Genomic DNA, 27,291 nt, shown 5'->3' on the forward strand with positions numbered 1-27,291 from the left:
ACTTAGCACCTACCTGTAGGGTGCTACACCCAAATAGACTATTTGACCGTGACCGAGTGAAATAGTCTATTTCACTATATAATCAGTTTGTCGCTGAGCAGTGTGGGGTGTACCAAGATGGCCGCCAACCACCTTCTACCCGCAGGTTTCTTGCTATATTTATTAGAATACAATAATAATACAAATGTAATACTGTGATTCAGTATATAAGGTGAGTATACTGCTAAAATAAATGTAAAATTCAAGACTTGAGTGGGTGTAAGAAGCTGTCCGCCTCTGCTTCGTGTTCTGTCACATTAGGAATCCTATTGGAAGGTATAGCGGCCATGTTGGAACGCATGGCGCATGCGCAGTAAGTTGTTCTATTCCATACGTCACTTCTAGTAGCAGAATCTGATAGGTAGCGCTATTCTGAAGGAACACCGGCCATAGAAGGATCAGAATTCAGTAGGGATCAGGTGAAATTTGACCCATGTTTGGGCACCCTGGTTGGTCACAATCTATTGATCGACTTCTGTACAACCAGCTTGTTGGTAATTCCCGAAACAATCAGTGCCACCAGCTATAGCCAGCAGCACTTATCATTGTGTTCTGCTGGCAGGGAAGCCCCTCCCCCGCTGGCAGAACACAATAGTGCAGCGGGAGGGATTTTTTCCTCGATCGGAATTGAATGATTTTCTTTCCTTCCACCTGTGGGAATGCAGGGGTGTTATCAGAACGAGTGTCCCCATTGGAAGATTTACACTCTATTCCTTTTCTGGTGACAACCTGAAATTTGGAATTCTCTTTCACTTTAGGTGGTAACAGTAAACATAGAGAGGGCAATTCTCTCTAACAGGGGCAGAGACACCAATACATTCTATTCCCTCTCTGCTCTGTCCAAAGCTACAAAATAAAGTTTTGTCTTTAGTTATAATTGAATGAGGACCCTTGGTTAATGAGGGGCGCCATTTTATTTCCTTTCCCCGATTTTATTGGATAATAAAAAGTGAGCTCATCATTCAGAAGATCAGGATTATTATGGTAGAGTAGTGAGGACACGCCCCTCTCCTTTCCCTCCCTTCATTTTTTCCGCCAAAACCCCCCTCACCACACAGAGGGGGGGGGGAGAAACTTTGGCGCGGAATCTCTATTCTAAACATCTCGGAAGTCCGGACAGTCGGCGGCCAATCAGATGCATGCGCTGTACGCGGAAATCCCGCCTCTCGCCTCTGACTGACACATGCAATCCGCCATTCGCTTGCCCGCCTTATGCACCGATCTACCAATCCGAGGGCGCATCTTGGAAGACTCCACAGAGAGCCGCCTCCGGGGGGAGAATTTATATTCGGGTGTAAACTTGTATTGCCTATCTAAAGCGGTTTGTACACCGAGTTCTGTATGCCGGACAAGAGCGGGGATTGTACGGACAGCGGAGAGAGAAGGCGGGGGTGCAGTTTTTGGAGGTGGGGCGACGGGTGTGTTCGTCGTGATTTGACCACCCCTTTTCCAGTGCTGTGGGGCGGTCCAGCGGTGTGACCCCGGTTTAAGGTTTTAGTTTCTGGCGCGCTTGTCTCAGTAGGAGGAGAGCGGCGGCGGAGAAGATCTGGAAGCGGTGTCGTCATGTCTCAGCACTGGAACAGCCGTACTGAGGAACCGAGGTAAGTCCTCGTACATACCGCTCCTGAGAGGCCCGGATATCACCGGAGTGCCCCAATACTGCGAGAGCGAACCGCCTGCCTACCTGTTCACCAACACTGGAAGAGGTGACACGGAGCTGTATTATCAGTGTGGGGACACCCAGCTTCCCCCATCACTGATCGGACACCTCTTCTATACTGTGTGCTGGGGGGGCTCTGATCACCGCCCTATTATATATATATATAAATATGGGGGGGCTCTGATCACCGCCCTATTATATATATATATAAATATGGGGGGGCTCTGATCACCGCCACATCTCATCCTGCGACTTCCTATTCTCTGTACAATGTCATCTGTGGGTGCTGAGAATAGTCCAACTTCAGGATAGGCGCCATACAGCTGTCCCTTAAAGACAACTCAACTAGATCACCCCCCCCCCCCCAACTAGGTCCTCTCCTAGGGTCCTCCTGTGTTAAACAGATCTCTCCTCATGTTGTCCTATAATGACCAGATCCCCATCCTAGTGTCTTCCTGTGAAACCCCCCCCCCCCCACCACTCTTTTTGGGCTCTAGTGATAACTAGGTCTTCTGTCTGTTAAAAAGATTTTACACCCTGTGTTGTCCTATAATCTCCCCTCCCCCTCTTGGGCTGATTGACTACATCCCCCCCTTCCTTGGGCCACTGCGATGACTAGATCTCCCCCCCCCTTCCTTGGGCCACTGCGATGACTAGATCTCCCCCCCCCTTCCTTGGGCCACTGCGATGACTAGATCTCCCCCCCCCTTCCTTGGGCCACTGCGATGACTAGATCTCCCCCCCCCCCTTCCTTGGGCCACTGCGATGACTAGATCTCCCCCCCCCTTCCTTGGGCCACTGCGATGACTAGATCTCCCCCCCCCCCTTCCTTGGGCCACTGCGATGACTAGATCTCCCCCCCCCTTCCTTGGGCCACTGCGATGACTAGATCTCCCCCCCCCCCTTCCTTGGGCCACTGCGATGACTAGATCTCCCCCCCCCCCCTTCCTTGGGCCACTGCGATGACTAGATCTCCCCCCCCCTTCCTTGGGCCACTGCGATGACTAGATCTCCCCCCCCCTTCCTTGGGCCACTGCGATGACTAGATCTCCCCCCCCCCCTTCCTTGGGCCACTGCGATGACTAGATCTCCCCCCCCTTCCTTGGGCCACTGCGATGACTAGATCTCCCCCCCCTTCCTTGGGCCACTGCGATGACTAGATCTCCCCCCCCCTTCCTTGGGCCACTGCGATGACTAGATCTCCCCCCCCCCCTTCCTTGGGCCACTGCGATGACTAGATCTCCCCCCCCTTCCTTGGGCCGTTGCGGTGACTAGATCTCCCCCCTTCCTTGGGCCGTTGCGATGACTAGATCTCCCCCCCCCCATTCCTTGGGCCACTGCAATGACTAGATCTCCCCCCCCTCCTCCTTGGGCTGTTGCGATGACTAGATCTCCCCCCCCCATTCCTTGGGCCGTTGCGATGACTAGATCTCCCCCCCCTCCTCCTTGGGCCGTTGCGATGACTAGATCTCCCCCCCTCCTCCTTGGGCCGTTGCGATGACTAGATCCCCCCCCCTCCTCCTTGGGCCGTTGCGATGACTAGATCCCCCCCCCCTCCTCCTTGGGCCGTTGCGATGACTAGATCCCCCCCCTCCTCCTTGGGCCGTTGCGATGACTAGATCCCCCCTCCTCCTTGGGCCGTTGCGATGACTAGATTCCCCCCCCCCCCCCTTGGGCCGTCGCGATGATTAGATCTCCCCCTTTCCTTGGGCCGTTGAGGTGACTAGATCTCCCCCCCCCCCCTTCCTTGGGCCGTTGCGGTGACTAGATCTCCCCCCCCTTTCCTTGGGCCGTTGAGGTGACTAGATCCCCCCCCCCTTCCTTGGGCCGTTGAGGTGACTAGATCTCCCCCCCCCCCTTCCTTGGGCCGTTGCGGTGACTAGATCTCCCCCCCCTTCCTTGGGCCGTTGCGGTGACTAGATCTCCCCCCCCCCTTCCTTGGGCCGTTGCGGTGACTAGATCTCCCCCCCCCCCTTCCTTGGGCCGTTGCGGTGACTAGATCTCCCCCCCCCCCTTCCTTGGGCCGTTGCGGTGACTAGATCTCCCCCCCCCTTCCTTGGGCCGTTGCGGTGACTAGATCTCCCCCCTTCCTTGGGCCGTTGCGGTGACTAGATCTCCCCCCCCCCCTTCCTTGGGCCGTTGCGGTGACTAGATCTCCCCCCCCCCTTCCTTGGGCCATTGCGATGGCTAGATAACCCCCCCCCCATGTGTGAGCAAGCTCTAAGAACCTACGAAGTTCTGAGGACTTCCCCCCCCACACATGATGGCACTGGTTCAAAGGGCTGAGGAATCCACTGCCAAACCTAATTCCTCCCTAATAGACCAACACTGGGCCGCAGACTCCTTCCCTCCCTCCTTCACCGCGTTCCTTTCCCATGTATTGCACCAGACCAATGGGCTCCGGACTCCCTGCTTCCCCCATGTGCTGACCCAGGTAGCTGTGGTCTCCCTGTCCTGTGTCGGCCATGGGGCTGTGGACTCTTCCTTGGACAAGGGGCCCATGATGGCCCATGGGGTGCTGTGTAGTTCTGCCTCATGTGACAGCGCCTTGCCAACAACCAGTGCTGTGGCATAGAGGAGCCATGTGCTCCCTGTACTTGTAAGTAATGGGTATCTACCATCAAAAGGTGTGGACTGTATATGTGCTTCTGGAGGGGTTGCCAACCATATGAACCTGTTCTCCTGGATGGGGGAAGGTAAGATTGAAGCTGGCCATAGACAGATGGACAGGCTGATTGTACCCAAGGCAACGCGTTGATCAGCCCGGGTACGACCTCCCCTCCCCCAAGCCATGCTGTCCCCCATAGCTGATGTCACCTTAGCCAGCTGCTCATTTCCTGTACATTGTCCTCTGATTTGGGGGCATCTTTTGTCTGAGAATCTCCCCTCCCAGAGAAAAGGAAGCGATCGCTGTACACCGGCTTCAGCCAAAAATCTCTTTCTGCACATGCTGTGTATGGCTCTCCCGGCGTGGCTGTATAGCAGACAATAATAATCAGGTTTGTGGGGATTTTAAACCTTTTACAGAGTAGACATTGCGGCAACCAACCAAAGGCTGCCTCTGTCCAGTGTGATTCTTCATCTAGTCAGTCTTATTATTCAACTCCAGCTGAAAACTTGAATTGTACAAAGTACACCCCATGTAAGGAAAGCCTTGTGTATGCGGCAGTTATAGATCTACAGTGCAAACCTATTCAGAGGGGTTTGTTCCCACTGCAAACAAACTGAACCCCGAATTTACTGCCAATCCTAGAATTGCTGGTTGCTGCTTCCGTCCAACCTGCAAAGCAGATAGATGTGCGTTCTTTGGGGTTTTTTTTTCTGCAGCATCTATTGGGCCATAGAGGAGTAGAAAAATGAATAAAAAGTGAAAAAACTACACACTAACAGCCCCATCTTTCTGGATTCCTTGTGATTACAAGGCTGCAATGTTCAAAATAACAAATGGCCCTGCCCCCACCTACAACTGGCCTTCACAGCACGGAGCACATGGAAGGGCAATCAATGCAAAACAAAACCAAAGAAATTTCCTAGCTCAACTCACCAACCAGTCTGCTACCAACCCACATAATCCTGTCCTAATGTTAAAAAGAGAGGTGTAGCTGCTCCAAGGCACCCCAACATTTCTGCAGTCCTAACTTGTAAGTTTATGGAAGCACATGCATTCTAATGCAGTGTTTCTCAACCTTTTTTTAGTCAAGGCACCCTTTAAAATTCTGTGCAATCTCGGAGCTCCCTGTTCTTAAATGGAAAAATAAAACGAATAGTTTTTACATAACAGCAACATCCAACATTAGAGGGGATTTATTTATCCTTTGCACACTGGTACTGACTAGTATACCAATGTTTCTCTTCTCCCTCAGTTTTTCTGCCCTCATTCAGCTAATGTGACCCAGTGTTGACAGAGAGGGGTGGTGGGGTCAATCAAGAATGCTGTGCAAGTCCTCCTCAGTAACTGATAATGTTGATGGTCATTAAGATGCCAACAGCTGGAAGGTTGTAATGGTGCACAATGAAATCCTGTGGCTTTGCATAACTAAAAGGCAGGCTTGATCCACCTGTTGGTTTGTATGCAATTTTTAGGTATTTTGCCCAGGCATCCCTTGAGAAAACTGAAGGCACCCCATGTTGCCTAGGCTCCCTGGTTGAAGAAGGCTGTTTAATGGATAGATAAGAGGTAGGTGAGCCTGGAGGTAGCACAGCACAATGGCCGCAAAGGTATCCAGCGTGTCCCCTCACCTACCCTCTTGTTTATCCATTAGACTGCATGTTCTTTCCACTGTGGAAGCTCATAAATTTATAGTTAGGACTGTGTAAATATTGGGGTGCCTTGGAGCAGCTCTGTAGCTTACGCATGTATTTGCAAATGTGTGCAAAGGAAACCCCTGTTAACGCAAACTTGTTAGTCCAGTTAATTTGGTTGGTGAGTTGAGCTGCGATGTGCAAAACGTTAAATTCTCTTGTCCATTACAGCTGCCTCTAGTTGCAGAATTTCTTATTTCCTATAATTGAAAAACCCACACACTGCACTGGTCATCGAAATAAGATGAGACAGATCTTTCATGACAGAAGATTTTTGCAAATGCGCTTTTCAGTTTTATTTATATATTATATATATATATATATATATATATATATATATATATATATATATATATATATATATATATATATATATATATATATATATATATATATATATATATATATATATTATTGTTCAAGGAAAAAAAAAAACTTTATGCATGATTAGAAAATAGTTTATTAAAAATTGTGCACTCTTAATGATTCGAAAATAGAACAATCGTTCTTTCGACGTGAAATTTTGTTTGTTGTTCAACTCTTATGGCCGGTGTAACGTGAGAATTACCTACCCCGTGAGAAAAACCTACCCTCGTCACTTCCTGCCAGGAACAGCTGATCAGCGCAGCAGTGCGCATGCTCACAGCCCCGGAGACCTAATGGAAGAGCTGAGGATCAGACTAGTGCGCATGCACACCAGTCTGAATTGATCTCGGTGTCCGTGAAAAAAACCTACCGACGCGGCGGTGACATAAAATAGCTGTGCTGCACTATGAGTCATCTCCTCTCCTGTCCCTGTCGCTTCCCTGATCTTGGCTAGTAAATATAAAAGCGGCTGGCGGCTCCGTGATTTATCTTTTCATACAGCCGCCGCCGCTTTTATATTAGCCGAGATCAGGGAAGTGACCGGGACAGGAGCGGAGATGACTCATAGTGCAGCACAGCTGTTTTAATGTAACTGCTCGCGTTACACACACTGCCGTAAACCGAAGTGACGAGGGTAGGTTTTTCTCACGGGTAGGTAATTCTCACGGAACACCGGTGTTGTAAAATTTTGTCGGACCAGTGAAAAAATCGGAACTCGTCACTTCCGGCTGGTGCGCATGCGCACAAGGTCCGAGGAAATTCTAAGACTTGGCGAACAGCTGATTGAGAGGAGGAGGGGCTGAGGTGGGATGCACACACCGCCCCGGGAAAATTGCTGTCACGGGCGAACCAAAGCTGCTAAAGACCCCAAAATTATATCGCAGGTATCCAAGACTCTCCCCTATAGCTGATAGAAATTTGGGGTCTCGGGGATGAAAGGGCGCAGAGCAGTGACCCCGTGGGTCTTGGGGATGAAAGGGCGCGGAGCAGTGACCCCGAGAACCGGGGACCACTGCTCCGCACCCTTTCATCCCCGAGACCCCAAATTTTTAACAGCTTTAGGGGAGCGTCTTGGCTACCTGTCATACAATTTTGGGGTCTCTAGCACATATGGTTCGCCCGTGACAGCAATTTTCCCGTGGCGGTGTGTGTGTCCCACCTCAGCCCCTCCTCCTCTCAATCAGCTGTTCTCTAAGTCTTAGAATTTCCTCGGACCTTGTGCCCATGCGCACCGGGGCTCGCAGCAGCCGGAAGTGACGAGGTCCGGAATTTTCACGGGTCCGATAAAATTTTAGAACACCGGCTTTAGTGTAACCTGCACTGTATTAGGAGTTCATTTTGTGCGGTGAAATCTGCACTCCTTTGTGGGCAGCGTCCATTTTTAACATGACAAATTGTTACAGGATACGCCACCTAGAGGTTTATCCCAGTATAGCAGTAGAGGCCTGTTCTGGTCTGCCGAGGACTGATAAGAGGAATAGAAACTAGATGAGTGTATGAGAAGCTATAGCTGCTCTAACAGTTTCACGTTAGAAGGTCTTGGCATTCTTTGTGTTCAGTAAAACTCACATGAATTAAAAGTACATTTATTCCATTTTTGCTTTGACCTCAATGCAGACAGTGTATTTTGGGTGCTGTACAGTCTCCTGCTTTGTTTACAGCCCCCGGTCTGTATATAGGTGTGCACTTACCATCATGGCAGGAGGAAGTAAACAATGGAAGACAAGAGGGTCACTGCCCGAGCAAATCCGAGACTTTGGTAGCGGCAGATAGGACTTGTAGTCTTACCAATCACAGATCCTATGAATGGATGATGCAGCTTTGCAGACAAAGGCCGCACCACCGTGCTAGATTTAAAATCAGCACATGCTGGGCTAAGTGTCCTGTGGATTAGGGGGGAAATGGTGGTATTTTTGAGGATGGGTGGGACATGGTTCCAAAGGTGAACTTTGCTTTTAAACCATTGATATGTAAATTAGCATGGTTGGAGCTGAAAGAATAAGCAGCTGTAAAATGGTTTTTGTCCTTATATTTACCACTCTTACAGCTTTAGTTATTTGGCATCAATATGACATTTAGTTTTTTCCCTACTAGTTATCTGGCTTTCTCTGACCTTGAGATGTTTTGCTTTGTTTTTTAATGTCATTTTATTTATTTTTTTCAGACCTCAACCACCATCTCGCTGGTCTCAGGGACGCAAACGCCGCTCTGATGGTAACCTTAGAAGACGGGATGATGAAGACTCCACTGTGTTTGATGAAAAACCTCCCCAAGACAAGCGTCCCGACAGGTACCATACAATCTACCATGCCTGGCAATCGTATGAGTTAAATGTTGGTGGTAACAAAGTCCTGTGCCGTATAAAGTATATATAACTAAGGTTGGGTTCACAGCTGTGAAGCTGCTGTTTGCTCTCTGGGGTCCAGTGCATTTGTTCACAGGTTCAGATGGAAATTTTGGCCTGAATTTGCACCTGAACAGGACCCTTGTTGAAAAACACACTGCAGTTGTCCCCAGACATGTGTGAATTGGCTACATTGAGAGCCAGTCACATTCACATGTCATGCGATGTTGGATGCAGTTTTAAAACGCATCCAATTTGCATGCATGTGAGCCCAGCCTTATTGTCTAAAAGCCGACTCAACCTTAATCTGAGCCTGATGAGGAAGAGGGCCTATCCTGCATGCTGGGATTTAAACACTGGCAAGAACTAGATACCTCGAACACTGGGAAAGTCTTGGAAACATTTACTTATGGAAACCGAGTTTAGAAGCAGTCCTGTTCAATCTGCTCTATCCTTCCGAAATTAAAATGTTTTTTGAGGAATTGAACTCATACTTCTTCTGTGCTGAATTATTTTGATATTGTATAAGATTAAAGCAGATCTTCACTGCATCTGAGCAACACAAACCAAAAAAGCACTATTTACTCTTTAACTACTTGCCGACCGCTGCAAGTACATATACTGCGGCGGTCAGCCCTGGCCAGGCAAAGTGACGTGTATATATACGTCACTAGCCTGTGACCGGCTTGTGAGCCAATAGCGGGCGCCTGCTCGTTCACTGAGGAGTCCGCGTGTGACCGGCGGACCCGATGTCCACCGGCTACACTACGATCATCGGTAGAGCGGGAGAAAGGCGGGCGGCTTATGTAAACAAGCCGCCTGTCATTCTCCCCTGTGTAAAAATGGAGATCAGACGGTTCTACTATGTAGGACCGTTGATCTCTCTTTTTACACTAGTAGCCATGTCCCATCATAGTTAGAAGCACGCCCCTAGGACACACTTAACCCCTCCCTCTCCAATAGTTAACCCCTTCCCTGCCAGTGTCATTTTTACAGTAACAGTGCATATGTATAGCACTGATTACTGTAGTAATGCCACTGGTAACCCCAAAAGTGTCAAAAATGTCAGTCAAGGGTCCGATCTGTCCGTCGCAGTTCCAGCAAAAAAAATCGCAGATCGCCGCCATTACAAAAAACACCAAAAATGACAATCTTTCCCTTTGTTAGTAAACGTGATAACTTTTGCGCAAACGAATCAAAATACGCTTTTTGCGTTTGGTAAAAAAAAAAACAAACAGGTAGCATAAAACAATTTGGCCGAAAATGTTAAAAAATTTTTAGATTTTTACTTTTTTTTTTTTTTTTTTGGGGAATTTCATATAAAAAAAAAAATGAAATATTGTGGTTTTTGCAAAATTTACGCTTTTTTTTTGTTTATAGCGCATGATATAAAAATCGCACAGGTGATCAAATACCACCAAAAGAAAGCTCTGTTTGTGGGGAAAAAAAGGATGTCAAATTCGTTTAGGTACAGCGTCGCACGACTGCGCAATTGTCCGTTAAAAGTCACGCAGTAAAATCGCAAAAAAAACCCTGGTCAGGAAGGGGGTAAAATCTTCCGGGGCTTAAGTGGTTAATATTCAAAGCAAACCCATCCATCCATGTCTCCATACTTTATTATGTTGAGAAATTACTTAAAAAAAAAAAAATACCCTTTTAGCATTTCTGGTCGTGGCCATCTTGAATAATGGCAAACGATGTAGCATTTACTTCCAGGAATCAATTTACCCTTAGCTCAGGCATGCAGGCAGAAGGGTGTGTGCTTAGCTGGAATAAAACACCTCCTCTTCTGAAGATTCCTGGGATGTAGGAGATCATTTGCCCAGGCTAGAAGCAAGAAAGTAGAATGTGTAGTAAAAAAAGTTTAAATGCTAGCAGCCTATGGATTAAAAATAATCAATGTTTGATTGGAGAGTGAAGTTCCCCTTAAGTCCCCATTTATCTTCTGTCATGAAAAATAAATAAAAACATGCAAAGTAGATGGAACTATCCCATGTATTTCTAAGTTGATTGAGTGCAGGTATATGTAAATGGTTGGGATGCATAGAATTTTCTGTAGCTGAATTAAGGTGGCCCCGCATGTGTCACTATGATCATTTTAAAATGATCAGGCTAAAAGATTTAATTAAAGATTTAGTAAGCCTTGGTGGTGGAATTTTAGTGTTTGCTTCTGGCTGACTATCTGCATGTGTAGGAAAAATGATCGTAATACCAATCCAATTAATTTGTTTCAGTTTTCATGCATTCCTTTCTTTGCTATTTTACCCACTGAATTTCTTCTCTTGCATTTGGAGCAATCACAAACGATGGGAATGGCTAAAAAGCCAGTTTATAGGCAGCATCAGTATCTGCAGATTGGCTTCTCTCTAGAAAACTGAGTACATGGCAAACCGGTCTTCTGTCATATCTTAACATATTTATTTATTTTTCTCCCATTTTTCGGGTTTTAAAAGACCTTAAGGTTTTTTTTTTTTGTGTTTTCCTATAATTATTGCACAGAATGATACGACTGACTGTAGTTTGCTATTTTTCAGCATCTGCTTGAAAGTGTAGCACAGAATGGGGTATATTACTCCTTCATTTGCTTGATCTGCTAGGCTGACCTCTCGACCCTTTCCTACCAGCTTCACCACCCCAGAAAGCCATAGACCGGTGCCAAGATGTAAGGACTGGGGGTCAGCAGTGGAGGAAGAAGAAATCTTGAAAGAATCTGTAGAAAAAGATTTGGCCAGGTAAGGAGAAAAAAAAAAAACCTCTGATAGTGGTTATTGGGTACTTTAACAAAACCTTCCTTCCTTGCACACTATGCTAATCAGTTCATTCAGCTGTACTTTTTAGTTGCCTGTCAAAGCATTTTGTGTTGGTTATCGTAGGGCTAATTAAAGTGGAGTAAGGTTAGTCTTGTTTCCATTTTGTGGGTTCAGTGTGCAAGCTCTGCCCTCATAGCCTACACTTACCGCTTCTAGGCAACCTTCTTGATGAAAGTGTTTTTTGTCTTTTAGATTAATGGGATGGTAATAGAGGACAAATTTACGGTTTAAAGGAGTGCTCATTGTTTGTATTTTCTTTAGGGCCTGTTCACATAATGCCATGCAGGAAACTCTCGTTCCATGCCAGTTTCCCCACACCACATTAAAACTCTTTGCCCTTGTGATCTACAACAGGTGTCAGTGCAAAGTTAACGACTCACCGAATGCAGGTCATGTTGCCTGCACTGGGTTGCATGGTGCAAAAAGTACCATGCGATGCGGTTGCAGTGTGTGTGCTACTTTTGGTGCAGTGTTTCTGCTCATGCAAAAGGCCTGAAATCTCGCTGCATGGAACTGCATGCAAATCTCACAGGAACATGCAGTGCCTTTCTGTGCGATTACATGCAGTTCCTAGTTCCTGTCTCCACCTTTAGCAACCTAAATGTAGTGAAGCACCCCAAACCTCACCCACTGTGGCTCCCATAGATCTGTGAATCAACTACATGTTCTGTCTTCCACCGCAGCAGGCAGACTTGTAGTTCTCAATAGAAGATTTTTGTTGTGTGGGTGTGTTATGGAACATTGCCTAATTCCTTGGAAAAAAAATAAGATATAAAATCTGATCAGATCATAGTATGACGATCAACACAAGTCCATTGATGCTTCTTAGAGCTCAGTAACGGGAAGCCTATACAGAGATATAGGCAGAGAGCTGGAGGAAGCCTGACATTGCATCTGTGATCCACTGATCACAAGTGCAATACTTTTAGCTTAAGGGCCCTTTCACACGGGCGTTCCGCATGCCCGTATATCATCCTATTTTTTTTTTTTTTGCGGATGATATACGGACATAATGTATGTCAATGGCATTGCGGATGTCAGTGGATGACCGTCCGATTTTCGTCCTTTCAGTTCTGTTCTGTTTTTGGAACGGAACAGAACCCTATTTTTGTTCCGTGTAAAGAACGGATGCAAAATCGGATGTCAGCGGTGTCATTCGCTGACATCCGCAATGCCCATAGACATACCATTATGTCCGTATATCATCCGCAAACTGATGGGATGATATGCAGACATACGGAACGAATGACACAAATGTTGTCCGCTCCGTGAAGAAAAAAAAAGTGCCGGAGCGGATCGCAATGCGGTCCGCTCCGTGTGAAAGAGCCTTAAATGTGTACATTTTTTGCAAACATGTGCTTTAATGGTGAATGTAGCCTTTAGAGTGGACCTGCCATGGCAAACGGAGGATGCATATTTTAAGCAATCCCAGATAATGTGCTTGAAGCAAAGTGTCTATTTTCAGTACCTTGCCGTAATCTTCCTGTGTGATAGGTTCATAGTGCAGCTGGTTCATTTTAAATACAGTAAAACCTTGGATTGAGATAAACTTGGTTTAAGTGCGTTTTACAAAATGAGCCATTTTTTTAATACATTTTGACTTGATATACAAGTAGCGTCATGTCATAACTGAGTTGAAAAGAGAGGTGCCTCCAAGTGTAGCAATATGGTTACCTTTAACTGCTTCCCGGTTCTTCCTGCGCAAACCAATGTAGGTATACGTCAGTCATGTGCCTGCAGCTAGGCTCCCGCCCCCACTCGTCAGCGGGGAATCCGATGCACGGGGCAGACGGCTCCGATTGCCGCCTGACACCCACGATCGCTCCCCGCTGAGAGAGAACGGTCAGTTGTAAACACAGCTGACCATTCTTCTCTCTGGAATGATTAGAGCTCCTTTGATCCTGCTATGTAGGATCGCAGGACTCTGATCATTTCACAAGCTAAGTATCCAGGGTAAAGCTGTCCACATAGACCATCCTCTGCACCCCCATCTACGCCATCCCTTCCACACTGCTCCACGAGCGCTTTAAGCTTTGCTTTAAGGTTGCTCTACTGCAGGGTAGTCTTCCCGGTCACGACTGCAGACTGACGGCGGTGAGGAGGATGGTCTGTGTGGACAGTTTACCCCGGATGCCTGCATACTTGGATGTGCCTGTTTTAATCATCAACCATGTGAGTTGCTAAATGTTGTACCTTCATTAAATGTAACCATATTGCTACTTAGAGGCGTCTCTCTTCTCCTTTATACTCTGTAGCTCCTGCTGGATTTTGTTTCTAATTCCCTTGTGGAGGTGCCAATTGTGGATGGACATTTTATGGTTACACAACCTATCAAATTATCTTTTTATATGGACTATAACAGTGGTCCTCAACTCCGGTCCTCAGGGCCCACTAACAGACCAGATTTTAAGTATTACCTTGGGGAGATGCAGACTAGAGTACTGCAATCACTGAGCAGAAAATGATATCACCTGTGATGTGTTTCAGTTATCTTGCAAATCTGGCCTGTTAGTGGGCCCTGTAGGCCAGGGTTGAGGACCACTGGACTGAAGGACTTCTGAATAAATAATTGTAGAACAAATCATCGGAGTTTCCATTATTTCTTATGGGGAAATTTGCTTTGATAGTGCTTTGGATTACAAGCCTGTTTCTGGAACAAATTATTCTCGCAATCCAAGGTTTTAGTGCACTGCCAAAAAGTGTTGCACTAAATTAAAATCAAATATATTCAATCAGTGCATTCAAATGTCACCCATAACATGAGTGAAAAGTCCAAGGGTTGTGACAAGTGAAGGAACATTTCTGTGCTCCAGGTTTAAATCGGGTCCCTTCACCTTTGTGAATTCACAGCTCCCACATACAAGATGTATTCTTTCCAGAGAGCGCAGACCTATAATGGGAGGTCACAGTAGGCTACTGTGTCATCATCCTGCAATATGTGCCATTCCATTGCGATGATGTGGACAAGTAACGCCACCCTGCTGGTTTCGTCACAAGAGGACTTCTTCCAGGGCATTTTAAATACTGTTTTTTTTTTTTTTTTGTACATGGACCTGCAGGTGTAAATGATCTCCCCAGCAGTGATCAGATCTTGGCACAGCTTTCAGTAGGTGTAGATAATATTTGCCTGGTTGTGTGGGGTTTTTAATATTGTGGTATTGAAAAGTGTTTGCTTTCTTTTCAGGTACAGGAGAAAGCTGCTTATTAATGACTTTGGGCCAAGGGAAAGAAGATCATCTTCTGGAAGGTAATTCAACAATTGTTAGGATATGGTAAACTATTTGGAGTGTTTTCCACTGTTTGTGGAACAAACCCCCTCTGTCTTGGTCCTGCAAAATAGTATTTGACTTTCTATAAGTAAAAGCGACTAGCTTGGTTATAGGTTAACATTGGCGTACATTTTGGCTCTGTAGAGGAGAAATTTCAAGACCTAAGTTCACCATTTGGGGAAAATTATAAATGCACTTTTTTTTTTATTTGCCTGCAGAGCATTGCACCCATGATTAGCTGATCACAGGTGCAATCTCTGGCTCCTGCAGATTCAGGATAGCTGGCTGCCTGTACGTCATATGGGCCGAAGTATTGCTTAACTACAAGCAGTCGGCTGCAATGGCTGTCGATACTTGCAGGCATTCATTCACAGAAAACTGTAAATGTATGACTTGGGCTGAGCCCCGCATGGCCGCAATGTTTTCAAATTGTGACAGTGGGGAGAAGACCCCACCACAAGCATTTCTTTAAAAAAGGTATTGGTCAATGGTTGCTGCCCCAATAGTTCCCTTATGATAGGTTTGTAGGTGAGGTTGCATATCTGAACTTGGTCTTAGAGGAATGTATAACTGAGCTGTTCTCTAGTCACCATCTACACTTTTTTTTTTTTTTTTTTGGTTGCCTGTTTTAAACCTCACACAAAACATAGCATCTACTTTGGTAAAGCACAGCTCCAGCAATCACATTTAGTGTGGAAAGTCTGTGTGCCCTCTGACCTTACAGACATAACTACAATGGGGCTTAAATGTGGAACTAGAGGCCAAACATTTATATTTTTTTCCCCTCCAAACTGGAATCGGATCGCATGGTATCACCTATGTGATAGGATTCCTGCACAATTTCAGAGTTTGCACTGTGATCTGGGGGTGTCATTAACTTTGACACCCGCAGCGGTTCGCAACATATCAGTGTGAACCATTTGCGATCCGGGAACCCGCACACAGGATATGCAGGGTTACCTGCATCGCACAAGTGGGGACAAACCAAAAATTACATTTTGCTTTCACTGATAACTGTAAAAAGGACAGAGGGTGATCTGCCTAACGGGGGCACAAATGGTAATAAGAACTGACAAGTGTAATAATCCCTCTCCACTCTATCCAAAATTAAAGTCAATTTTTTTTTTTTTTCTTTCTATACTATACTTTTAACAAGACTTTATACCTTTTTTACTATAAGGTTTCCTCTATTCACAGCTCCGATTCCAAAGATTCCTCCACTCATGGTGAAATGGAAACTGACTCGTCTGTTCTTGCCAGACGGCAGAAGCAGATAAACTATGGAAAAAACACAATCTCCTATGACAGATATACAAAAGATGTTCCAAGGTATGACTTTAATTTTACCCAACCTAATACTATAGTAGTTTTTATATAATAACCTTATCTCTAAAATACAAACTATAAAAATGGTTAGCGCTGTTAAAGGAGTTGTAAATTCTCAGGGTTTTTCACCTTAGTGCATTTTATGTATTAAGTTGAAAAACCTTTGGGGCTGCAGTTGCCCCCCCCCAGACCACCCCCCCCTTATTCTTACCTGGACCCGATCGTTCCAGCAACGAGCACGAGCCCAGGAGCTTCAGCCGCTGTCTCTGGTCCTCATTGTATAGACTGAAAGCAGCAGAAGTCATTGAGTCCCACTGCTGTCAATCAAATCCAGTGACATGGGGGAACAGGGCCAAGTCCTGCTGTCTGTGTCAATGAACGGGTGCCCCCGTAAAAAAAACGGCTCTCCATGGGGGCACCTGATGAGAAGGAGCTGCCAGGAGTGACGCCGGGGCACCCCAGAGGAGGATTGAGGCTGCTGTGTGCAAGAGTTTGCACAGAGCAGGTAAGTAGAACATGCTTGTTTTGCACAGAAAACAAACCTTTTACTTTAATGGGTGTAAACCGAATAGTGCAGAATCCTAAAGTTCAACTAAATCCCCCCCCTTTTTTTTTTGTTAGTAACAAAGTATCTGCTGCCATAACCCTGTTGTGTAACGTCAAAGTAGGGACGTTAAACTGCTGCGGACGGTCTGTAAGTGGTTAAAGACTATGGGCTCTTTCACACGGTCTGCCTCCGTAGGCAGATCCGTGCTGCTCAGCAGGAATCCATCCGCTGATCCCCGCTGAGCTGGTGGATGACAGCTCCGTCTCCGCTTGCAGTGCGGAGAGGTAGGTGTCACAGCCCCCGCTGCTCTCTATGGGGGATCGGATGGAAAAATAGGGTTTCCATCCGTCCAGATTTCACGGACAGGATCGGATACGGATGGCAACGGAGGTGTCTCCGCTGACATCTGCTGCCCCATAGAGCTGCATGGAGGATCTGATCAGATCCGCCTAAAAAAACTGACAGGCGGATCTGATCGGATCGCCCGTGTGAAAGAGCCCTATATTCATCTGTATTTAACATGTATGTTCATTACTGTCCATTTGAAGGGGTTTGCCGATGATGAAGCTTATTAATTTGCTTAATCTTTAAAGTATAAGCTGCACTGAAGCGTGGTATGCAGATTTTTACTTTTTTAAATGGATCTTGGTCAGGAGAATTTACCAACAGCTGTCTTTTTGGCACGCTATCATGGTTTAGGGTCCATTGTTCACACTAGATGTAGGTATGCATTTAATATATTACTAGGAGTCAGGGCAGCCAAGGGGGGAGGACTTGGTACGGGTACCCCAGGCCCCATAAGTTCCTAGGAGAGGGGGGGCCTAGAGCAGCAGGGGTGGGTGCAATTACTGAAGCCAATTCCTCTTTGTCCCCCCCCCCCCCCCTCAGTTTATAATGCTTAATTTTGAATGAACAAGGGAGGGAGCCTCTATAGATTTTCCTGTTCACTTTGCAGCTTAGGGTTACAGAGAAGATTGAGGAATTGGTGTTAATCTTGCTGTCTCAAAAGTGAGACATTGGATGTCTGTTCAAAACCTTGGTTTTTCACCAACCTCCACAGGGCTGTTAAAAAATTTTGTAAAAAATAAAAAGGGCTCATTCTGGTTGCATGGATGAGTGGTTTGTTCATGTGGCTGGAGCTACCTGTTAGGCTTGGTTAACATCCTGCTAAGAGACCTTGAAGTTATCTTGGGAAACAAGTGCAGCAGTGCTTGGTTGGTCTGATAGAAAACGAAAAACGAACCTTCTAAAAACAGAAGTCACTGCTGAGGGTTCTATAAAGGTTTTTAGTTGTTGTATCCACAAAGATGCAGTGCTAAACCTGGAATACAGAGCACCACCTTAAGGCTTGAAGTATGAGAACTGTGATTACAAACCCATTTTAACCTGACTGTTAGTGCATGATAAAAGGAATGCATAGTAGTTTGGACATTATTTTTAAGTGTCTCCAGACTAAAGTTGTGTGTACATATAATCCATTTGTCTGTATTCCCCCCCCCCCCCCTTGTGTTAACAAGAAATAAGACGGGGGGGGGGGGGGAAGTGTGCCCAGCAAGGCACAGCACTGAGACGCAGCTCAGAACAATACAGAACAAATCAGATTATCCATACATGACCATACCAGATGGTGTAATGGAGACCAAAAAAGGAAGGTCCCCGATCGGGATGTAACATAGCAAACACAATTTTGCATGGAATACCTTGCAGCCAACAACAGAAAAGGGTTATAAACCTAGATATGTAACTACTCTAAGCAGCTGTATCTTGAGAATGCACTTTTGTATAGCATCGGGTTACTGTCATACGTGGCATCTTTTTAAGTGACTTAACGAAAAGGTATTTTGTTTAGACACATGAGGCAGCCAGGTGTACATCCTCGGACCCCTAACAAATTCAAGAAATACAGCCGCAGGTCATGGGACCAACAGATCAAGATTTGGCGAATTGCTCTACACGCATGGGACCCTCCTACTGAGGAAGGCAACGAACTGCAGCCCTTGTAAGTCCAATCTCAGAATTCTATGATTTGTGGGTGATCATTAATAACCATGTGGTGATGGTATTAATCCTAGTTTGCTGTGGGGAAACAATTTTTTGATAGTTCGGAGTTTGCACTTTCTTTTGTGACAACTCCTTCTATATAAGAACTAAAGTCTGCATTTACTTTCCTTCAGCTGTCCAATGTCCCTTGCTAGCATCTTGTACCCGGCTTCTGCTGGATGTTGAGCTTCATGGAGGGGGGGGTTACATTGCTGGCACTTTCACAGGAGTTGAATCATGCAGTGCACTGATCTGTGCCTGAATGTACACATTCTAAAGACTGAGCAGGCAGGTAGGTCTACCTACGTCTAGCAAGAGATTTCTTGTCTCTTCTGCAATAAAGAGCCTTGCTGGTTCAGTCTTTAAAAGTGAGTTTAGTTCCACTTTAAAAGTGACCTTGCTCTAAATTGTTTTGTATTGTTTATTGCAATCTTCTTACGAAGGTGGGGGTCATACAGGTTTAGCCTTTAGTAAATACACACACACACACACACACACACACACACACACACACACACACACACACACACACACACACACACACACACACACACACACACACACACACACACACACACACACACACCCTGAGGCCAAACTGTACTTGGCTGGTGTCACTGAGTCTGGTGTAGTCCACTAATTATATACAGTCTATCCATGTGTCAGTACAGGAGGGAACTTTACAGGTCCGTTGCACTTATTAACAAATCCATGATCCACTTCTGAAAGATTGTCCTTATCTTTACAGTAAAGAGGAGGATATGGTCTCCGCAGAAGATGTAACTGAAGACCTTTTGGTAAGTACTGCAGAATTCCCCCCCCCCTTACCAGTTTCCCATGTACCTGAACAGGACATGATTGGTGTAACCACTTGACTTCCAGAAGCTTTTACCCCCTTCATGTCCAGGCCATTTTTTGCTGTTCACTGCTGCGTTTCTTTGAACTGGCAATTGTGCAGTGATTTTTTTTTTTTTTTCCCCCCCCCCACATAAATGGCTTTCTTTCGGTGATATTTGATCACCACTGAGTTTATTTTTTGCTATATAAACAAAGACCTAAAATGTTGAACAATTTTCTTTTTTTTTTTTCTATTAAAAAAACGAATGTATTCACAAATTTTAGGCCGAAATGTATTCTGCTACATGTCTTTTGATAGATAGATAGATAGATAGATAGATAGATAGATAGATAGATAGATAGATAGATAGATAGATAGATAGATAGATAGATAGATAGATAGATAGATAGATAGATAGATAGATAGATAGATAGATAGATAGATAGATAGATAGATAGATAGATAGATAGATAGATAGATAGATAGATAGATAGATAGATTTATATTATAGCCTGGTTTACACCTATGCATTTTATTTTTGCATTTTTAGTTTTGTAGAAACACACTACAGTCCATTTTAACATGGTTTCTTATAAGTCACGTTCACAACTGTGCATTTTATGAAAAGAGACAGGAACTTTTTTTTCTGGTTTTTGAATCTATAGACTTCAATGGATCAAAAACGTGTTGAAAAATGCAAGCTGCATAGGTGTGAACCAGGCCTAAGTGTATATTGGTTTGTGTGAAAGTTAGAGGTTGTAAACCTCAGGGGAGAAGAGAAAAGAAACCAGAAATACAAAGCCATAATGAGCATAGTACTAGCTCATTATGAAATGCTTACCTTAGAACAAAGCCCTCGCAGTACCGCCCGCTCCCTGTAACGGCAGACATTTTCGGCCTTCCTGGTTCATGTCCTCAGGCCATCTGTCCGAGGCGCGATTACATTCCGTTCATGGCAAGGGTGGCTCCTTTCATGGCAAGGGTGGCTTCAGCTTGCATGCGCCGATGGTCATCAGCTGCATGAAAAGTAAATGTCTCCTAAATGGTGCAAGTTTAGGAGGTATTTAAAGTACCTCTAGGTAAGCCCTATTATAGGCAAGTCTATAGGTAGAGTTTATAACCTCTTTAAAGCTTCTATAAAGTATGGTGTATATATTTGAAAACTTGTCAATCCTGATGTATGGACAGCCTATCATTTCCCTTCAAGCCCTTAAAATGCAAGGTCCAAATACACCCTCTCTCTGAATGACTAACTTTTTTTGGGACAGTGGTATTAAGTGAGAAATTGGGTTTTTTTTTTTTTTTTTTTTTTTTGAAGTTGTCATTTTTGTAACCATTTTTTAGAAAAGACATTTTTTTTTCTCTCCATATGGTCACCAGTACAACATCATATAACTGGTGTGGTGGTAAATGGAGACACTGGTGACAGTGTTTAAAAAAAAAAAAATTTGATCTTTTTTTTTCTTTTTTTTTTTTTGCACTTTGCTGCTAGTGATCACTGAAACGGCAATATTTGTTTGTACTGTCATGAGTGGGTTACATGCATAAGTTATGATTACTATTGTGGGCCTATCACACAGCTGTTATAAATAAATGTGTGTACATTGCAATCATGTTGTGCCCCTGCAGTCCTATGTCTGGAGGACACAGCTGTCGCGGGAGTGACACACTGTTCGCCCCGCACCCAGCAACATACATGTCATCCAGTATGCCTGTGCAGCCTGTCCATAGTAAATGTATTGTGGGTGGGCAGGAACTGGTTAAACATTTTCAACTGAACTTTTGAAGAAATTTAATCTTAAAGAGAAAATCTGCTGTGATGCTGGATATAAAGGTTGATCTGTGCTTTGACATTTGTTTTCTGTTCAGTTTGAAGGCACCCCAACCAAGATCAGGAAAGTTGAAGCAGACAACGGCTTGGATCTGGAAATCATGTGTGATTGAGCGATTTCTCAGCGTTCTTCCAGCGGGTAACATGCACTGTACATGGGAACTTTTTTTTTTCTGTGCTCCGAAGGCAGAAGCTTTCCCCGCTGTTTATTCTGCAAACTCATGGACTTGTTGGCCACATATAACGTACATAGTGCTGGCAGCTACATATTATAGAAGCACTTGATGTTGGAACAGCAGAGCTGTGCCTGGCCAATTTACTGGAAACATTGTACTATTGTGCTGGATTCATTGGTTTAAGACGGCGCATTTCCTGGAGCTCATGAAAATACCATTTACTTTTTTGGGTTTATTTGGACTTTTATTCTGTTTAATCATTTTTGAGTTATGGTTATAAATGATGTTTGGTGTGTTTTTAACTGGCAGCCAGATTTCAGCTTGAGTCTTTTCTGTTTGCTTTGGGCAACTGCTGCTGTTGTGCTTGAAATGTATGTCAATCTAAAACCTATATTTCAGAATGTTTAATTGTTCTCTGTAGACAATTTATTAAAGCCTAACTCCTGGCAGGATTGCCTTCACAAGCTGGCAAGCCTTTCACTCCTCAGGAGGACCTCACTGCCTTGCAGGCATACTAATGGCATAAAGCATTGCAAGGCATGGAAGTCCAGCTGATCTTGTACTCCTGCCTTTAAGATATTTAGGTCTTGGGCCTGTTTCACTCAGGCGCCAGCTTGTATATTAAAGCAGTGTAAACAGCAAGCTTTTACAAAGTATTTGCAGAGCTTTCAGCAAGCTTTGTTGAAGCTTTTTAAGTGCCATTCAGCTCCAAGTTTTAACACGGATCCTAATGGGAGAACTGATTGCCACCAAACAAGCTTCCAAGTGCTGAATCCTGCTTGCAGCTTGTTTTTTAAAGTGACAATCAAGGCTCCCATTTGGATATGTGTATAGCATTTACAAACAGGAGTGGTACTTTAAAAGCTTCAACAAAGCTTGCTGAAATCTCTGCAAATGCTTTGTTCACACTGCTCTTATAGAAGCCGAAGCCCGTGTGAAACAGGCCCTAGACCCCAACGCTATGGTTGTAACTCCAGCCCTCTCCTTCGTTCACAAAACTGAAACCGGGGCCATGTGTTTTGTGACTGGTTAGGAGGAGAGGGGGCAGAGATGCATCATAGCTCTAGAGTCTGAGACCTGCAGAACCTACAGCCAGAGTGGCCAGAAAGTACGGCAGGAGCTGGCTTTCCACTGGCATGTAAAAATAAGTTTGTAGACTTTAGAAGTTGGGACTGCATGATTGTGGAGTCCTCTTGAGGACCAAAAATGTTTGCATGTTCGAAACCTGTGAAGGTGATCCTGCCTGGAGTTGGGCTTTATACAGTTAATCTGTTGCAAAGCTTACGTGAAGATCCTGCCGGTAACGGTACTTCTATTGCTACGACAAGTCTCTGCCTTTACAAGGTAATGTCAGTCTCCTGTGCTTTCTAGTGCAGCTGGCCATTGGGCTACCATGTTAAGGAATAAAACTGTCATATTCACATAAATTATTTGATTAAAACTGCATTACAGCAAGGCATGACACACAGCATTTTTTGGATTGCTTTCTGTGTAAACCTAATTGGCTTTGGACATTTTGGAAAATATAGAGAAATTATATAAATGTAAGTGTTCTTTGTATCACTCCGCCTGTCTTTTCAAAACTCCTATCCTTTAAGGGCCTGTTCACACTAGAATGCTGTGTGGGAAACCCAGGTTCCTTGCAGGTTTCCCACACCACTCTCAGAACACACTGCCCTTTCAGTCTGCAGCAGGTTTCCATGCAATCGTAAGGACATTGCAAAAGTAATGCATTTTTGCCCAGATCGGATCTCATGGTAGAACCCATGCGATCCAGTTACAATGCATCTCCAAAGAAAAGTGCATGCGCTACTTTTTGGTGTGGTGCGCTTGTCTTTTTCAATATTTATTGGGCTGAAATTGCACCTCATGTGGATCACACAGGAATGCACATTACGTCTGTGCAGTTCTAATGTGAATGGGCCCTAAAAAATGTAATGGAGCGCTAAGGTTTCAGACTGTTATGACTACAAGAGGGTTAGTGTAGATGTATAGACCCACCATCACTTCATCAGTCTAAAATTACCTATGACTGGATAAGTGGGTAGTTAAAGACTTGCCACATGATTGTCCCATATAACGATTGTGACATAAACATGCACATGAACCTGATCAATTGCTCCTGTGACTGCAGACACCAGATGACTCTATTTGCTATTCAGTGCATTCAACACTGACCTGTTCCTGGCTTCCCAGCCAATCGATATTCATTGCTCCTTAAAGTTTGTGTTTTGCTTCCAAGCTTTTTTTGGCTCCTTTCACACTATCCGTCCGGACAGATTTTCTTAGCGGGGGATCGAGCCGCCGATCCCCCGATGAGCAGCAGGAGGACAGCTGTGTGCGGAGACACAGCTGTCAGTTCCCCATGCTTCTCTATGGGGGAAATCGGATGGGAACGGACCGTCGGTCCGTTCTCATCTGATTCCATCCGATCCGCTGGACGGACGGAAAATAGGGTTTCAATCCGTCCAGATTTGACAGATTGGATGTCAGCGGACATGTCTCCGCTGACATCCGATGCCCCATAGGAATGCATGGGGGGACCGTTCAGATCCGCCAAAAAAAGGACAGGTGGATCTGAACAGTCCGCCTGTGTGAAAGGGGCCTTTGCCTTATCCAAAGATGATCCCTGCTGTGACTCCAGCTGGGGAGCAAGCACTGTGCACATCTCCAATCCCCCCCCCCCCCCATTTAACCAGCGTGTTGAACAAAAAATTACCCAATTCCCCTATTGATGTGGATGGGGGGAATCCTCCCTGCTGAGCTGTTGTGTCCTGACAGTGGTGAGAATTTCTGCCATCAGAACACACTAATTAGTGCTGCTGGCACCGGTGGCACTGATCCAATCAGGAAAAAACAGACAGTGGTTGTACAGGAGTCACACCGTAGATTGACTTTTGTTAAACCAGCAAGGTTACCCTCTTGGGTCAAGACTATATGGGCACTTGGAAAAAATGTACGTATATGAAAAAAATGAATGCACTTTTACAAAAAGATAAAGTACATAAATATGGACAATATGCCAAAATGTGGCAATATGCATAGAAATTGATAAGACCTATCACAATGTCTATAAAAATCATGGACACCTAGAAACCCCACAGTGTATCTAATAGATAAAGGACACCTTTAGGTCCTTGATCATGGATACACATACCTTGTGGTGTTTCTAGGTGTCGGTGATTTTTATAGACTCCTATTGTGATAGGTCTGTTGTCTATTTCTACGGATATTGCTGCATTTTTTGTCATTGTCCATATTCATGTACTAAGTGCCTATTTAGTCCCGACCCCAGAGGGTTATCTTTTTGGCTCTAGGTTAGGGATGATGGCACTATAGAACGGATGACCAGATTTTTTGACTTTTTAAATCGTCCTGCCCATACATGGATCGAAATTCAGCCAGTCCCTACTGAACCAGCTGAATAGATAGCCGATATCCGAGCACAGCTCATTTAGAAGGTAACAAACTTTACTACAAAAAGCAGCAGCATACTGTAAGGGATTTTACCAGCATTTTCAATAGTATAAAATAACCATTACTATTTGTTTAATCTTGCACCATGCACAGCTGCACCAGTTTTAGTAAATTCCTACTCCCAAAGATTTGAAATTGCTAAAGGGCTTTGCTGCACAAGTGATGGGAAATGGGGCTGTTCAGATGGTAAAGTATGTGCAATGGGATGCAAAAAGATGCTTTTCAGCACAGTTTCCACCAATGTCCATCCTACACTTTTTTTTTTTTTTTTTTTTTATACAGAACGGCTTTCCTTTATCCATAGACTGATGTAGCCTGGCCTTTTGTGCAGCTAAAGGTCTACAAGATGAATTGCAGAATTCTATATCTCTAAGAACAAGATCTCCTTCAGCCCTGTAAATATTTGGTTAATGGATGTGATGCTTGGTAGCTGCAGGCAAATTCTGAAGTGCAACCCCGTCACAAGGCAAATGCAGTATTCAGAGGTACTCTGACCACTCAAGCAGTGGAAAGTTAAAACTGAATGGAGGAGTTCCTCGTAGATGTGCTAATTTGTTAGGACAACAAACCCTGTATAACAGGGATCCTCAAACTACGGCCCTCCAGCTGTTGCAGAAGTACACGTCCCATGAGGCATTGTAAAACTGACATTCAGGAGGCATGATGGTAATTGTAGTTCCTGAACAACTGGAGGGCCATAGTTTGAAGACCCCCCCCTGCTGTAAAAGCTCTCTGTACAGGCATAGGGCTATGAACTCCCTCCCTCATACCCATGTGACCACACTTTGCCAATCTCAAGGTACCAGGTTGGTCACATGCTTACCCATACTGAACATTTCACTTCCCTAGCAGCTGAACAGCGTCAGGGTATTGAAGAAAAGGCAAACTGCTGCAGAGAGGGAAAGCAAACCTGGTAAGACCTACCTGTGATCTTACACCTATCAAACCCCACTTGCTGTGAATGATATCGAATACTGTACTCCAGTGGTCCTCAACCCTGGTCCTCAGGGCTCACTAACAGGCCAGGTTTGCAAGATAACTGAAATCCATCCCAGGTGATATAATTTGCTGCTCAGTGATTGCAGTACTCTAGTCTGCATCTCCCCAAGGTAATACTTAAAATCTGGCCTGTTAGTGAGCCCTGAGGACCGGAGTTGAGGACCACTGCTGTACTCTACAGCAGTAATGTATTAGCCCTGATATCTAGATTAGCGCAGTATATAGCATAAGCAAACATTTTATTTTACCCTGCTTGGAAAAGTTTACTTCGTGCACCAGTTTGAGATGTGCATTTGCCTTCATGGCTCCAGGGACATGTCCAGCCTTTAGTTTGAAATGTTACACCCTGTTAAATCTGCATAATTCATGCTTAAATAAGAAACGTTCTAAAATAACCCTGTGCAGGTCCGTTAAATGAGGACTTGATAACATTCAAATACTCTGCATGATTACTTTTAAATGCGATTCTGTGATCAAACCTCGTTGTACATAGTTGGCAGCATTGTGTATATATTTTCTCACTATAAGCTGGCAATGCATATAGCTAGACAGAACTTTTAAAATCTTGTAATCCTCAATGTACAAACATTGTAAATGTTCATTTTTGTACATGGCAGTTGTATACTTTTTCATGTTATTTACCAATTCACCTGTAACAAATTTTTGATAAATAAAACAATTGCTGTCCCTTTTTGTTCTTACAAATGTCTGCATTTATTGTGTGTATGCTAATGCACTGTATTGAAAGTAATTCATAAACTTTTCCTTTTGAGAATGGGATTTGCTTGGTGTTAATGCTGCCCTTGAGATTTAATAAGTGAAACAAGCATGTGTGTATGGTGTATATACACTAAGTGCACATGAAAAATTGCATCTGGCAAAAAGATGGTATAGTGTTTCTAGAACACTCAAAAGTGATGCCTGTCAGATTATTATACAGGATTTAAATGGTGCCAACAGTTTGTGCATTGCATAAAGCCTGGTACACTTTTATTTTATTTTTTTTCCCCAACTGACCAGGGCTAAAAAACAAACAAACTGGCTCTGGAGGAGCTGCTGTACTAACAATCTGCTGTGCTATTGTGTACTGCTGGGAATGGCCTCTCTCGTCGGAGTACTCAAGTCAGTGTTCTCAGCCATTGGCTGAAAGTGCTGATCTGGACCCGACTGACAGACTTTTCGGTCAGGCCCCATCAACTGAAAACAGCTGGCTTCTGTCCGACCGGCTGCAGTACGTATGGTCTGAATGTCTGCCAGTTTCTATTGA

At 44.6% G+C, this 27,291-nt stretch overlaps 1 protein-coding gene across 1 annotated transcript; it reads left to right on the plus strand.

Moving 5' to 3' along the window:
* Positions 1-1,363: 1,363 nt before the first annotated feature.
* On the plus strand, positions 1,364-21,874 carry SLBP (stem-loop histone mRNA binding protein). Its single transcript, XM_082269926.1, has 8 exons — positions 1,364-1,640; positions 8,532-8,657; positions 11,309-11,443; positions 14,706-14,768; positions 15,988-16,119; positions 18,513-18,662; positions 19,452-19,500; positions 21,411-21,874. The coding sequence occupies exons 1-8, from the start codon at positions 1,603-1,605 to the stop codon at positions 21,483-21,485; spliced, it is 768 nt and encodes a 255-aa protein (XP_082126052.1). The 5' UTR covers positions 1,364-1,602; the 3' UTR covers positions 21,486-21,874.
* Positions 21,875-27,291: the final 5,417 nt, after the last annotated feature.

Source organism: Pelophylax lessonae (assembly GCF_965119305.1).
Source record: "Pelophylax lessonae genome assembly, chromosome: 1".
Taxonomy (NCBI): Eukaryota; Metazoa; Chordata; class Amphibia; order Anura; family Ranidae; genus Pelophylax; species Pelophylax lessonae.